The 15853-nt window shown below is 40.1% G+C and overlaps 1 protein-coding gene across 2 annotated transcripts in view; it reads right to left on the reverse strand.

The window, feature by feature from the left end:
- The window catches only part of LOC126260044 (uncharacterized), a 350981-nt gene that overhangs the window by 164736 nt on the left and 170392 nt on the right, over positions 1 to 15853 (reverse strand). For both annotated transcript variants that reach the window (XM_049957226.1, XM_049957227.1), the window contains exon 6: positions 10305 to 10398. In XM_049957226.1, the coding sequence (XP_049813183.1) occupies positions 10305 to 10398 (94 nt within the window). The remainder of the gene's footprint in view (positions 1 to 10304; positions 10399 to 15853) is intronic.

Consider the following 15853-nt stretch of genomic DNA (forward strand, 5'->3'; position numbering starts at 1 on the left):
GCAGGGTGGTCCATTGATCGTGACCAGGCCAAATATCTCACGAAATAAGCATCAAACAAAAAAACTACAAAGAAGGAAACTTGTCTAGCTTGAAGGGGGAAACTAGATGGTGCTATGGTTGGCCCGCTAGATGGTGCTGCCATAGGTAAAACGGATATCAACTTCGTTTTTTTAAATAGGAACACCCATTTTTTATTACATATTCGTGTAGTACGTAAAGAAATATGAATATTTTAGTTGGACCACTTTTTTTCGCTTTGTGATAGATGGAGGCGTAATAGTCACAAACATATGGCTCACAATTTTAGATGAACAGTTGGTAACAGTTAGGTTTTTTAAATTAAAATGCAGAACATAGATACGTTTGAAGATTTTATTTCGGTTGTTCCAATGAGATGTATGTAACTTTGAGAACTTATCATTTCTGAGAATGCATGCTGTTGCAGCGTGATTACCTGTAAGTGCCACATTAATGCAATAAATGCTCAAAATGATGTCCGTCAACCTCAATGCATTTGGCAATACGTGTAACGACATTCCTCTCAACAGCTAGTTGTTCACCTTCCGTAATGTTCGCACATGCATTGACAATGCGCTGACGCATGTTGTCAGGCGTTGTTGGTGGATCACTATAGCAAATATCCTTCAACTTTCTCCACAGAAAGAAATCCGGGGACATCAGATCCGGTGAACGTGCAGGCCATGGTATGGTGCTTCGACGACCAATCTACCTGTCATGAAATATGCTATTCAATACTGCTTCCACCGCACACGAGCTATGTGCCGGACATTCATCATGTTGGAAGTACATCGCCATTCTCTCATGCAGTGAGACATCTTGTAGTAACATCGGTAGAACATTACGTAGGAAACCAGCATACATTGCACTATTTATATTGCCATCGATAAAATGGGGGCCAATTATCCTTCCTCCCATAATGCCGCACCATACATTGACCCGCCAAGGTCGCTGATGTTCCACTTGTCGCAGCCATTGTGGATATTCCGTTGCCCAATAGTGCATATTATTCCGGTTTACGTTACCGCTGTTGGTGAATGACGCTTCGTCGCTAAATAGGACGCGCCCAAAAATTATGTGATCGTCCCATAATTTCTCTTGTGCCCAGTGGCAGAACTGCACACGACGTTCAAAGTCATCGCCATGCAATTCCTGGTGCATAGAAATATGGTACAGGTGGAATCGTTGTTGATGTAGCATTCTCAACACCGAAGTTTTTGAGATTCCCGATTCTCGCGCACTTTGCCTGCTACTGATGTGCGGATTAGCACGACAGCAGCTGAAACACCTACTTGGGCATGATCCTTTGTTGCAGGACATGGTTGATGTTTCACATGTGGCTGAACGCTTCCTGTTTCCTTAAATAACGTAACTACCCGTCGAACGGTCCGGACACTTAGATGATGATGTACAGGATACCGAGCACCATACATAGCACACGTTCGTTGGGCATTTTGATCACAATAGCCATACATCAACACGATATCGACCTTTTCCGCAATTTGTAAATGGTCCATTTTAACATGGGTAATATATCACGAAGCAAATACCGTCCGCACTGGCGGAATGTTACATGATACCACGTACTTACACGTTTGTGACTATTACAGCGTCATCTATCACAAAGCAAAAAAGGTGGTCCAACTAAAACATTCTTTTTTTTTATGTACTACACGAATACGTAATAAAAAATGGGGGTTCCTATTTTAAAAAACGCAGTTGATATCCATTTGATCTATGTCAGTGCCTTCTAGCGGGCCAACCATAGCATCGTGTGGTTTCCCCCTTCAAGCTAGAAGAGTTTCGTTCTTTGTAGTTTTTTCATTTGATGCTTATTTCGTGATATATTTGGCCCGGTCACTGTCAATGTACCACCCTGTATAGTGTGGACTTGCTATGGCAAGGAAAGTGTTTCTGAAGAAGAGAAAATTGTTAACATCAAGTGTAGATTTGAGTGTCAGGAAGTCTTTTCTGAAAGAATTTGTATCTAGTGTAGCCATGTATGGAAGTGAACATGGACGATAAATAGTTTAGACAAGAAGAGAATAGAAGCTTTCGAAATGTGGTGCTACAGGAGAATGTTAGGAATTTGTGGTGCAACTTGAGTAGAAAAAGGGATCGGTTGGTAAGACATGTTCTGAGGCATCAAGGGATCCCCAATTTTGTACAGGAGGGAAGCGTGGAGGGTAAAAATCGTAGAGGGAGACCAAGAGATGAATACAGTAAGCAGATTCAGAAGGATGTAGGTTGCAGTAGTTACTCAGAGATGAAGAAGCTTGCACAGGATAGAGTAGCATGGAGAGCTGCAGCCAACCAGTCTCTGGACTGAAGATGACAACAACACTGTCCATTGTAGCGAATGGCAGATTCTCATGTTCTTTTAATACTAAGCATTTACAATTGAAAATACTTAACTTATTGCTATCACTGGTATCTATGTTAGTGCTGTAGAAGTTGAGGTTGGAACCTCATTATAAGGCTATGAGATCTATTATACATAATCCATGTATTAATAGTTACTTCAATTCTGATTGTATCACACACAATTTCATAAAAGGATAATTTATATTTTGGGCACAAGAAGTGGATGCTCCAAACAAGAAAACTTTTTTACCTAAAATTTATATTTGCTGTTGTAAAGAAAGCACTGAGAAGATTTATTATACATCAGAAAGCAAAGGTGTTTACCAGCATATAATATTTTATATTTAATAATACCAAAGCCACTCTCTTATTTTGTGGCAGTGAACAGAACTGGCCCACTGCCTTATGGAAGGGGAGAGCGGCAAGCATACCCACTGGCCTCATGAAGTTGTATAGCTAACACACCTATACAGGCTACAGTTAGTACTGGAGGTAACAAACCAGTACTGACAATTAGTATCACTGAATTGAATGTAGAACTACTGGCAACAGAAACAGAATGTGACAATTATTATGAAAATTTTTACCAAGTGACCAATGTGCCATTTAAAAATTTAGAGCACTGAAATATGAAGGTCATTCTATAAGCAATGTCCCACATTTTTTTAAAAAAGCCATTAATATACACAGACAAATGTCCTTGTTGGTTCTTCACATTTGATGTTTGTTCTGTGCACCACTGATGTTTTGAACTGTTCTGACAGATGACAGAGCCGTAGCACAGCACAGCGTCAAAATGGCACCTACATACGACTCAAGTTACAAGCAGCATGCTGTTATTGAATACTTGTGTGCAGAAAAAGAAACCATGGTTAACATCCATAAACATTTGTGTGCAGTGTATGGTGATGCTGCAGTTGATAGGAGTACAGTTGGGTGATGGGTAAAGAAAGTTACAGCCTCAGAAAATGCAGAAACAGAGTTCCATGATCAGCCACACTTGGGACATCCTGTCACAGGCACTGCTCCAGACATGCTGAATTCTGCGGATGACATTATTTGTGCAGACTGGTGCATCACAACTCAACAATTGGCTCTACAGTTGTCGGTCAGCATTGAAGTAAGTCTGCAATGATCGGGACTCTTGGATATTCAAAGAAGTGCTCATGATGGATTCGATGAATGCTCACAGAAGACCACAAGACTCTAAGAAAGGCCATTACATCTGAATTGTTGGAGCGTTTTGAGACTGTTGGAGCGTTTTGAGACTGATGGAGATGCCTTTCTGTAACGGATCATTACAGGGGACTAAAGCTGGGTGCACCACTTTGCACCTGAAGCAAAAAGGCAGTCCATGGAATAGCATCATCCTCATTCACCACAAAAGAATAAAATCAAGACAACCCCCTCGGCTGGAAAAGTCATGATGACAGCCTTCTGGGATTACGATAGCGTCATTCTCGTGGATGTGATGCCAAGAGGGTTAGTCATCAATTCAGGGGCATATGTGAAGACTCTGAATAAACTCAAGAACCATTTCTGATGTGTTCAATTGGGCAAGAACCCAGCAGAAATCTTGCTCCGACAAAATAGTGCTTGCCTACACACAAGTCTGAGAACCCAGGAACACATCGCCAAATTGGGTTGGATGTCACTGCCTCGTCCACCCTACAGTCCCGACCTGGCACCCTGAGACTTTCATCTCTTTAGGCCACTTAAAGATTCTTTACGGCGAACAGACTTTGAAGATGATGAGAATGTCAGTCATGCAGTGAAAACATGGCTATGCCTACAGGACAAGAGCTTTTACCAGCAGGGATACATGCTCTTCCACAACGTTGGTATACGTCCATAGAACATGATGGAGACTATGTACAAAAATAGGACATAGACAAGATATGTTGACGTATATTATCAACAAATTCTGACTCTTAACAATAAATATGTTCTGAGAAAAAAAAAATGGGGCATTACTTATTGCACGACCCTCATATCTTCCACATAAAAATGTAAGAACAGGCTATGCAATACTGCCCCAATGTCTTTATCTTACAAGATAAACTGAAGAAAGGGAAATCAATATTTATTAGGGCTGTAGATATAGAGAAAGTTTTGGTATCAAATGCAGAATGCCAATAGCAATAAAGTATTTAAGAAAAGATAACTTTGTTAACATGGAGTATGAATTTACATGTTAGGAAGTCTTATCTGAAGGTTTTTATCGGGAGTGAAGCCTTGCATGGAAGTGAAATGTCAACAATAAACAGTTCAGACATTTGGCAAATGTGGTGCTACTGAATATTAGATGAGTTCATAGAATAACTAGTGAGGAGGTATTGTACCAAATTGCGGAAAAAGATAACCTGACTAAAAGAAGGGATTGGTTTATAGGACACAGCCCGAGGTGTCGAAGAATCATCAATCATCAATGGTAATGGAGTGAGATGTGTGTTGCAGGGACCAGGGGAGAGAGGGGGGAGGGGGGGGGCGAGGGCAGTGTAAGTAGAAACAGACTGAGGCTCACACACAGTAAGCAAATCCAAATGAATATAGGTTGCAGCTAACAAACAGAGATAAAAGACAGCATGGGTACAACACAGTCACGAGTGCTGCATCAAACAAGTCTTCATATTGAAGACTACAACAGCAACAACAACCCTTGTTATAATGCTAACATGCTTTTTCATTTGCTGACAATTTCTTATCTGATGTCTACTTGTTAAACAGCACTAGAATGCAGAATCTTACTGTAGGCCTGACACAAAGGAGGAGAACCTACATAGAAATTATTTTTGGACTTGTATTTGCATAAAACATAGTTTATTTGAAATTTATTTTTAGTGTTAGAATAAGATAGAGGAGTAAATGTATACAAGGGACTCATTTTTGTCAGTTAATGAACTGTTTCACTGAAAGTCAAATATTGTTTGATTAAACTATATTTATTTTACTGCCCAGCTGGGTCCTTATAAATTCTTGTAATTCAGCACTGATGTTAAACTGGCCAAAACATTTAAACTGTCATGGTTTCAAAATATATGAACTGCTGGTTGCCTGCAACTAATTCATCTTGCCATTAGGTATGATAATGTAGTTTTGCTTTGTTTTGCTTCCTATGATCACGTGGAATAAAGATTTTGTAATACAATTTATATAGTTATCCATGGAGCATGAACCATTTTAAAATTGAATTCAAAGAAGAAGTTGCCATTTTCATTAATAAAGGCTACAGACATAAAAACAATTACACTCAGATTTTGCAGTGTAGAAGCAGAAATTTCATGAAAGTTAATAGAAATAATTACAATACACAGGGCTCTGGCTGCTGATTTTGAGTTAGTCATGAAAAATATTAATTTGTTATTAAACTTTGTAAATTCCAAGCAGACTAAGGTAATATTAGGTGGAGACTAAATTAAATGTTTCAATCCTATCAATTTCAGAGCTATATTTAAGTCCCTTGCCACTTTGTACAATTTAACTCCCCCAATACAATTTTTAGCAGACTTATTTCTTCATGGAAAAAACGTTTGACACATACAATACACCTGGCATTAATCAAAAATACTGTAACTAGTCACAGAGATATCAGATAACTGTTATCCTAAACAAATAATTTGTATAAATACATTAAATAATCTGAAGGGTAAAAGAAACATACCCACAAAATTATGGGGGACGTTCGATAAATAATCTAACTTTATTTTTTCTAAAAGCAGGTTTGTTTGATTCAGGATTCCAATACACATCATTCCCCACTCTTTTGGCTACAAAATCTCTTTTCTCAACATAATCTCCATTCAATGTGATGGCCTTATGATGGCCTTATGTTACCTTAAAGGAGGGTATGTATGCTCCCAAGGCATCACTCTGCTGGGCAATGTCAGAGCCAACACCTTGATGCATCAATGAAGTCCCCATCATCCATGTACTGCTTCCTGCAGAGTGAATCCTTCATTGGGCCAAACAATGGAAGTCAGAAGTTATGAGATCCAGACTATAAGGTGAACGACAAAGAGCAGCTCAATGAAGTTCTGTGGACTCCTCTCGGCTGCAGAGGCTTGTGTGAGGCCTCGCATTGTCATGGAGAAGAAAAAGTTAGTTTGCATTTTTGTGACGACAATCATGCTGAAGTCATTTCTTCAATTTCCGGAGGGTAGGTCAACGCGCTTCAGAATTAATCATTGCATCTTGAGGGAGGACAATGAACACAATAATCCCTTCAGAGTCACAGAAGACGCTTGCCATGACTTTACCAGCTGAGGTTGCAGCTTTGAACTTTTTCTTTGGATTGCCGTTTTGTTTCCAGTTTGAAGTGATGAACCAATGTTTCATCACCTGTGATGACATTTGCCAAAAAAATGTCATGATCAGCCTCATAATGCACAAGGAATTCCACACAAAAGGTCCTTCGTTGCCCTTCATGATCATCTGTTAGGCAGAGAGGAACCCAGGGGCACACATGTTTGAATACCCCAGCCGGTGGACAGCTGTGTCTGCTCTACCAACAGAGATGTCCAGTCGTGCAGAGAGGTGTGTGTGTTTGTGATTTGTTTGATCACCTTGAATAAGGCCCCTTTCACACTGGGACATTGGTGACGGTCACCAGCGACGATCACCGACAGATACATTAGTTTGAACTGAAGCATTCACACCGGGATGCTACACTGCCTCACCGAGCCACTGTGACCCAGCAATGACTCAACCTCGCCACATGTGACAGACAGGGTCACTGTGTTCACAGCAGTCACTGCCAGACATGCATTAATTTAAATTTGAGTGACTGGGACACAGTTCACAGAGGCAGCACTGTAGAGTTGCCTACAGACACGTGGTCAATTTTGAGACAGTGATGCAAAACATTCACTGTCCATTATACTGTAAACATTGCAGCCATGAGTTTAGATTTGATTAACACGTAAGACTTTATAACTGAATTAGAAAGTTGTCCTGCTATTTGGGATGTCAAAAGCGATGACTATAGCAACAAATTAGTGAAAATGAATGCTTGGCAAGAAATTATAGCGTAGTTTGTGCCTGATTTCAATGAGAAGAGTATGGATGAAAAAAAAAAACAAAATTGGTAAGTTGTATGTTGTTTTTCAAATTTAATACATTGTTTTTCGTACCATAAAGGAGTAGCGAAATTTAGTTGCTAAGCCTGTAAAGGCTAGGAGGACAGCAACCCTCAAACACATTTGCATCCATCATCCCTTTTCTTTGGCATTTACCAGTATGAAGTGTATCTTTACGCAGTCTTAATGCGATAAGAAGGGACAAAATGGACGAGTGTGGAAACCATGAAATCACCCCTACAGGTCAAATGAAGAAGAAATCTAAAAAAATACTTATATTTCAAAATTTTCATAACAAAATTAAGTGTACCTCTTATTGTAGTCTTACGGCACTCCGCCTTATGGTCCGAAAAATACAGTTAAAATATTATTGTCCATTCCTGTGATTTCTTCTTTCACTTCTCCTAGCAGTTCATCAAATGAAGTTTCTGACATTCAAAAATACTGAAAAAACTACTTCTCATCTTGTCTCAGATCGACATAAAGAGTATAAAACAATATTTTCTCCAGCCAGCCTCTTAGCAGTGGGTGTAAGTGGAATGAACATTTTGCATTCATTCTCCTCCTCCTCCTCTTGTTTAGAAGTACTAACAAAAGTTCCTCCTCGCTTGAGTCCATTTCACTAACTAATCAGTTGGCAATACCTGTGGTGTCGGACGCCAGTGATCCAGGAGTGTTCATCATGATTACTGGTGACCAGCACTGGTGACAGTCACCAACGTCCCAGTGTGAAACAGGACTAAGAGTTCCAACACTGCAGGAGTCATCCAACACTGCACGAGTCACAGCTGGGTCTAGCTGGCCGGCTTGTGGGGGATTGGACAGGTTCGTGTGACCTTGTTGCGATGATGACACACACCTCGCCTGATGACTCACCATGATTTCGTTCACTGCCAGGTCTCTGTAGACACTGTGCAAGCACTGATGAATATCAGAGATGCTCTGGTATACTGCCAAAAGTAACTCAATGACAGCTCTCTACTTGGAATGCATCTGCATTAGAGACCTCATTTTGAAGGCTAAGTATAGCACTGCCCCTATCAGAAATTCATGAAATTATAGGGGTTTAAATGGGAATATTCCACAATATCCCATGCCAAATTCCACATTTTTTCAACTGAAACTGGGTGAGGAAAAAAAATTGTTCATTACTTATTGAATGCCGCTCACGCAAACCAGTACCCTTAATGTCAGGTTGCTGCAGATTTCTTTAGCGTAAACTAAATTTACAGAAAAAGATTGGCAAAGCACACTACAGACTGTTAACAAAGGTCCCAGCATACAGAATACATTTTTCAGATATGCAAGTGGCTCAAAGACGTTTTAATTAAAAGAACCCAATATATTGCCCTGGATGACAAGTGTTCATCAGAAACAATGGTATCACCAGGTGTGACCCAGGGAAATGTGATAGGACTGGTCTTGTTCTCCATATACACAAACAGTCTGACAGATAGGCTCAGTATCAACCTGCAACTGTTTGCTGATGGCACTGTGATATACAGGAAAGTGTTGTCATTGAGAGACTGTGGGAGGATACAGGATAACTTGGACAGAATTTCAGTTTGGTGTGTAGCTCACTCTAAATGTGCGAAAAATGTAAATTAATACAGACGAGTAGGAAACCCAGTCACATAATTTTCAAGTACAATATTAGTAATGTGCTGCTCGGCACAGTCACATCAACAAAAAAACCTGTCCATAACACTGCAAATTGACATGAAAGTAAGAACAGTTTTGAGGCAGGCACTTGGTTTATTGGGAAAACTCCAGGAAAGTGTAGCTCACCTATAAAGGTTACTGCTTACTGAACGTTTATGCAACTCATTTTTGAATACTGCTTGAGTGATTGAGATCCCCACCAAGTCAGATTAAAGGAATACATCAAAGTAATTCAGAGGTGTGCTACTATATGTGTTATGAGTAATTTAGATTAACATGCAAGTATTGTGGAAATGCCATTTGAACTAAGACGGGAATCCCTGGAGAGAAGATGATGTTCTTTACACAAAACACTATTGAGAAAGTTTAGAGAAAAGACATTTGTGACAGACTGAGATTAATCCTACATTTATCAACATACATCTCACACAAGGAACATGGAGACAAAACTAGAGAAATAAAAGCTCATACAGATGCATATAGGTAGTCGTTTTTTCCTTACTCCATTCACACATGGAAGAGGAAAGGGAAACATTATCAGGAGTAAAAAAATCCAATATCATTCATCATATAGTGGCTTTCAGAGTACATATGTGGATGCATAAATGCTCCTAAGCCCTGAGTTACAAATAGGATTTGAATATCACAAAAAGTAAGTGACGACTTCACTTACTGTCAATGAATACAGAGGGTGACAGGATCAAATCACATAACAATTTGTATTTTAGAATTGTAAACAAAGTCATGTATTTTTTTAGGAAAAATACATTCCTCCAGGGACAAATTATAAACTGTTTGGAACATCACAAAAAGTGAGTCATGCAATAGGAATCCCAACAACAAATAAATTTCTTTATAAGTAAATAATGAACCATTCAAAGACAGCCCCAAAATTCCCAACACTTATAATAAGGCCTGAACTTTTCCTTGGTTGACAGACTACAGTTCCAAAGAAAAGCATTCTTAAACAAATTTTATAATTTCCAATTCTTTTTTTATGGATACTGAAGTACTGAAAGTATACAAAGAAAAACTACCGCCACTGTTAAACAAAGCTGTTCTTCAATAACAGAAATTCATGACACAGAGGTTTTCAAAATTCTGGTTGAAAGTGCTTGGTAAATTATTCATGTGTGGGAAGGTTGAATAGAGTGGCTGATGCACATATCATATGTAACACTTACCATTATCCCTCTGAGGAGTAGCTTTTAGTCTCAATTCGCTTCTACATTGTTGATTCTGTCTAAATGGTTTGTAACTCTTTTTAACCCACACTTCCTGGAAAAGAAAGTTATTAGTACAACTAATATGTGGAAATAAAAACTACTGAAGAAGTCATCCACAGGAAACTTTATTCTTATATTATTTTTTCTTACTGAAGATGTTCCTAATGGTGGTAGCGTAGTCTTTTTCTCCCTCTAGCCAGAGAACCAGTTTATAGAAGCCCTTTATATGTATGTAATGGTGGGGTTGAGTGAAGGGATTCATTTTCCACAATGAGATAAAATTGTGACTCATTTCTATTACTACCTTGATATAAATACTAAACTTACACAGCTATGGCTGACATTTGTGGCACACAGAAACACACAATAGAAAATAGTATTTACACTAGCTTTCAAGCTCTAACTCTTCCTAAGCAAAAATGTACACGTTCATACACACAAATACAGACTCCTTTCACACACACAAAAACAAACACCCAAATGCACACTCCTGTGGCCACGGGATGTCGTCTCTGCTCCCTTATTTTGAGTCAATTTAAGATAACTGTGTGAAACAGTTGTGAATTGTGAACTCTTACGTGCATGTAGCTCAATAAAAGCTACAGCTACAATTTGCTCCCATTATCAGTAGCTACAATTTGCTCCAATTTGCTATCCTCACAGCTTTCACAATGAATGCAAAGTGAATGACGTGATTACTTTTAAGAATGTTGTCCTCACAAAATTTAAATGCTAGTGTACATTGATGAAAAAAACTTAAATTAAACATAACAAAGAGTAGGAATTCCAGTGTAAGGTATAAGCATGTAAAAACAGTTACCTCGACTTCTATGATTTAAGATGACCATATATTTTTTAAATGACAAACTTCTGAATAAAACTCATTTCATAGTGAGTAAATAAGGTAACTGAGACAAGGTCTAAAAATAAATGTACTGTGTGCAATGAATAAGGTTAATAAATGGAAACTAAACAGTTCATTGCACTTAAATTATACAGTTTCGAACAAAGATCTTTCCTGCTCTTTGCTGTAACTTACACTGAAGCACTAAAGAAACTGGTACAGGTAGCGTATTCAAATACAGAGATATGTAAACAGACAGAATATGGTACTGCAAGCTGCAACGCCTATATAAGACAACAAGTGTCTGACGTAGTTGTTAGATTGGTTACTGCTGCTACTATGGCAGGATATCAAGATTTAAGTGAGTTTAAATGTCTTGTTATTGTCTGCGCACGAGCAATTGGACACAGCATCTCCGAGGTAGCAATGAACAGGGGATTCTCCCATATGACCATTTCACAAGTGCACCGTAAATATCAGGAATCCGGTAAAACATCATATCTCCGACATCACTGTGGCCAGAAAAGGATCCCTCAAGAACGGAACCAATGATGACTGAAGGGAATTGTTCAATGTGACACACGTGCAATCCTTCCGCAAATCACTGCAGATTTCAATGCTGGGCCATCAGCAAGTGTCAGCGTGTGAACCATTCAATGAAACATCATCAATATTGGCTCTTGGAGCTTCAGGCCCACTCGTGTACCCTTGATGACTGCACAACACAAATCTTTAAGCCTCACCTGGGCCCGTCAATACCGACATTGGACTGTTGATGACTGGAAACTTGTTGCTTGGTTGGACGAGTCTCATTTCAAATTGTATCGAGCGGATGGAGGTGTATGGGTATGAAGACAACCTCATGAATCCATGGACCCTGCAGGTCAGCAGGACTTTTAAAGCTGGTGGATGCTCTGTAACGGTGTGGGATTTGTGTAGTTGGAGTGATATGGGACTCCTGATGTGTCGAGATACGACTCCAACAGGTGATACGTATGTAAGCATCCTGTCTGATCACCTGCATCCATTCATATCCATTGTGCATTACAACAGACTTGGGCAATTCCAGCAGGACAATGCAACAACCCACATGAACAGAACTGCTACAGAGTGGCTCCAGGGACACTCTTCTGAGTTTAAACACTTCTGCTAGCCACTGAACTCTCTAGATATGAACATTATTGAGCACATCTGAGATGCCTTGCAATGTGCAATTCAGAAAAGATCTCCACCCTCTCGTACTCTTACGGATTTATGGACAGTCCTATAGGCTTCATGGTGTCAGTTCCCTCTAGCACTATTTAAGACATTAGCTGAATCCATGCCACATTATGTTGTGGCACTTCTGCTTGCTCACGGGTATCCTACACAATATTAGGCAGGTGTGCCAGTTTCTTGGGCTCTTCAGTGTATTTATCTATGGATTGGCCAGTTTTGACCTTAGATGCTTTGGCAATGTGCTTTAATCAGAATGTCATCACCCTTGTCTACTGTTTATAGTGTTATTATTTATAAAGTGAATCTGAGTCTATCCTGTTAGAGGACTTCAATGCCCAACTTGGAAGAGAAAATAAATACCGGGATATCACTGGGAACTGGGCTCCACCTAAACAAACAAATAAGAATGGTCAAAGACTTGTTGAACTCTGTAGGGAACACAAACTGATCTCACAGTCCACATACTTCAAAAGAATGCCAAACAAACTTAAAACTTAGAAACATCCTGAATGGAGAAAAGGAGAATGGCAGCTGGATTGTGTATTTATGGACAAATTCTTCCACAGAGAAATCTACAATGTTAAAGTATTAGAGGGGTAGATACAGGTTCAGATCATTACACTGTCAAAATCAAAATTAAGTTTATACCACTAATAAAGAAACCAAAATGCAATAAACGAAAGAGGAACTTCAATCTCCACCAATTAATTAGAAATGATAAATATAGAGAAGTCACACAAAATATAAAACTGACTGATAATTTAGAAGAACTGGTTCAGATTCTTAGGCAACAAGCAGAAAATTTAGCCCCATTGAACCCACATAAAAGACATGTCTGGTGGAACTCAGAATGTGACAAATTCATGAAGAAAGACATCATGCATGGATAAAATTTCAAACACACAAAACAGAAGCAAATGCAACCAAGCTCAAAAATATCAGGAAAAAGTTCACACAAATTATCAGGCAAACCAAGAGACAATCACAGAAAGATTTAATCGACTCAGTAGAAGAAAATTACCATAAAACCAATTCCAGAGACTTTTACAAAATGTTTGGAAGACAATTACAAAAATTTGCCCCTCCCACGTTAATGCTAAAATGGGAAGATGGAAAAATGGCACATAATGACAAGGAAAATGCCAAAACCATGGCAAAAGCATTTAGTAAACTTTTGAATTGTGCAGAACCCCAGGAACTTTTAGTAATTAATACAGACACACCCATCAAGACTCCAATTGATCTCATAAAACCTCCAACAATCCAAGAGGTGGAAACAGCACTCAGAGAGATTCAAAATTATAAGGCATGCGGAAAAGACCAAATTTTTGCAGAAATGTGGAAATATGCCAGTGATACAGTTTTAACATCCTTACACACAGCCCTAACAAAACCTGGATAACAGAAAAGTTTCCCAAACATTGGACCACAGCCATAATCCACCCACTACACAAAAAAGGAGATAAAGGCAAGCCAGATAATTACAGAGGTATCTCTCTCTTAGACTGCACATACAAGATTTTCTCCAGAATCCTATACAAGAGGATCAAAGAGCAACTAGAAGAAGAATTAGGTGAATATCAAGGAGGCTTCAGACCTTGGAGAAGCTGTGCAGAACAGATCATCACTTTAAAATTAGCCATAGCATATTACAAGAAACAAAATAAACCTCTTGTAAGAACCTTCATGGACTTTAATAAAGCATATGACTGTACCCATAGACCTTCAAGGTTAAAAATCTTGAGAAATTTTGGACTCCATACAAAATTAATCAAGTTGATAGAACTCACCTTCACTGACACTGTATCGAAAGTCAAGTTTGGGGAGGGGGGGGGGGGGGGGGGAACTCTCTCTGTCATTCATCACAAAAACAGGTTTAAGACAAGGAGATTGCTTGGCACCCCTGCTGTTCAACTGTACTTTAGAATACATCATGAGGGAATGGTACAAGATTAACCCAAAGAACATCCAAATTGGAAGACCCAAAGACAAAATAAGTTTAAATTGTCTAGGATTTGCTGATGACCTTGCTCTCTTGTCCAGCAGTACTCAGGAAACCAAACAAGTTATCCCACTGCAGGAAGTAGCACAGAAAATTGGTCTTGGAATATCCTTTGAAAAAACAGTCATCATGTTAACTGACCCACTAATCATAAACAAAATTACCATAGGAAACCAAGGAATCAAAAGCATAGATAAATTTAAATATCTGGAAGAAATCATTACATATAACCTCAATGAAAAGTCAACATGGCATAACAGAATAAAAAAATTGACTAGAACACAATATATCACCAAGAACACCTACAACAGAAAGAGCCTGTCAATAGCAACAAAATTAAAATGCTACAAAACAGTCACTCAACCAGAAATAAGATACCCAACTGAAACCATCTTCAAAACAACTAACACTACACAAATAGACAAAATACTCAAAATAGAGAAAAGAATCATCACAACATGCATCAACAAATTGTACCAGAAAGATGGACACTGGAGAGTAGATACAAATGAAACAGTCTACAAGGAAATACACTCCTGGAAATGGAAAAAAGAACACATTGACACCGGTGTGTCAGACCCACCATACTTGCTCCGGACACTGCGAGAGGGCTGTACAAGCAATGATCACACGCACGGCACAGCGGACACACCAGGAACCACGGTGTTGGCCATCGAATGGCGCTAGCTGCGCAGCATTTGTGCACCGCCGCCGTCAGTGTCAGCCAGTTTGCCGTGGCATACGGAGCTCCATCGCAGTCTTTAACACTGGTAGCATGCCGCGACAGCGTGGACGTGAACCGTATGAGCCGTTGACGGACTTTGAGCGAGGGCTTATAGTGGGCATGCGGGAGGCCGGGTGGACGTACCGCCGAATTGCTCAACACGTGGGGCGTGAGGTCTCCACAGTACATCGATGTTGTCGCCAGTGGTCGGCGGAAGGTGCACGTGCCCGTCGACCTGGGACCGGACCGCAGCGACGCACGGATGCACGCCAAGACCGTAGGATCCTACGCAGTGCCGTAGGGGACCGCACCGCCACTTCCCAGCAAATTAGGGACACTGTTGCTCCTGGGGTATCGGCGAGGACCATTCGCAACCGTCTCCATGAAACTGGGCTACGGTCCCGCACACCGTTAGGCCGTCTTCCGCTCACGCCCCAACATCGTGCAGCCCGCCTCCAGTGGTGTCGCGACAGGCGTGAATGGAGGGACAAATGGAGACGTGTTGTCTTCAGCGATGAGAGTCGCTTCTGCCTTGGTGCCAATGATGGTCGTATGCGTGTTTGGCGCCGTGCAGGTGAGCGCCACAATCAGGACTGCATACGACCGAGGCACACAGGGCCAACACCCGGCATCATGGTGTGGGGAGCGATCTCCTACACTGGCCGTACACCACTGGTGATCGTCGAGGGGACACTGAATAGTGCACGGTACATCCAAAC

This window comes from Schistocerca nitens, chromosome 5 (assembly GCF_023898315.1).
Source record: "Schistocerca nitens isolate TAMUIC-IGC-003100 chromosome 5, iqSchNite1.1, whole genome shotgun sequence".
In the NCBI taxonomy this organism is placed as follows: domain Eukaryota; kingdom Metazoa; phylum Arthropoda; class Insecta; order Orthoptera; family Acrididae; genus Schistocerca; species Schistocerca nitens.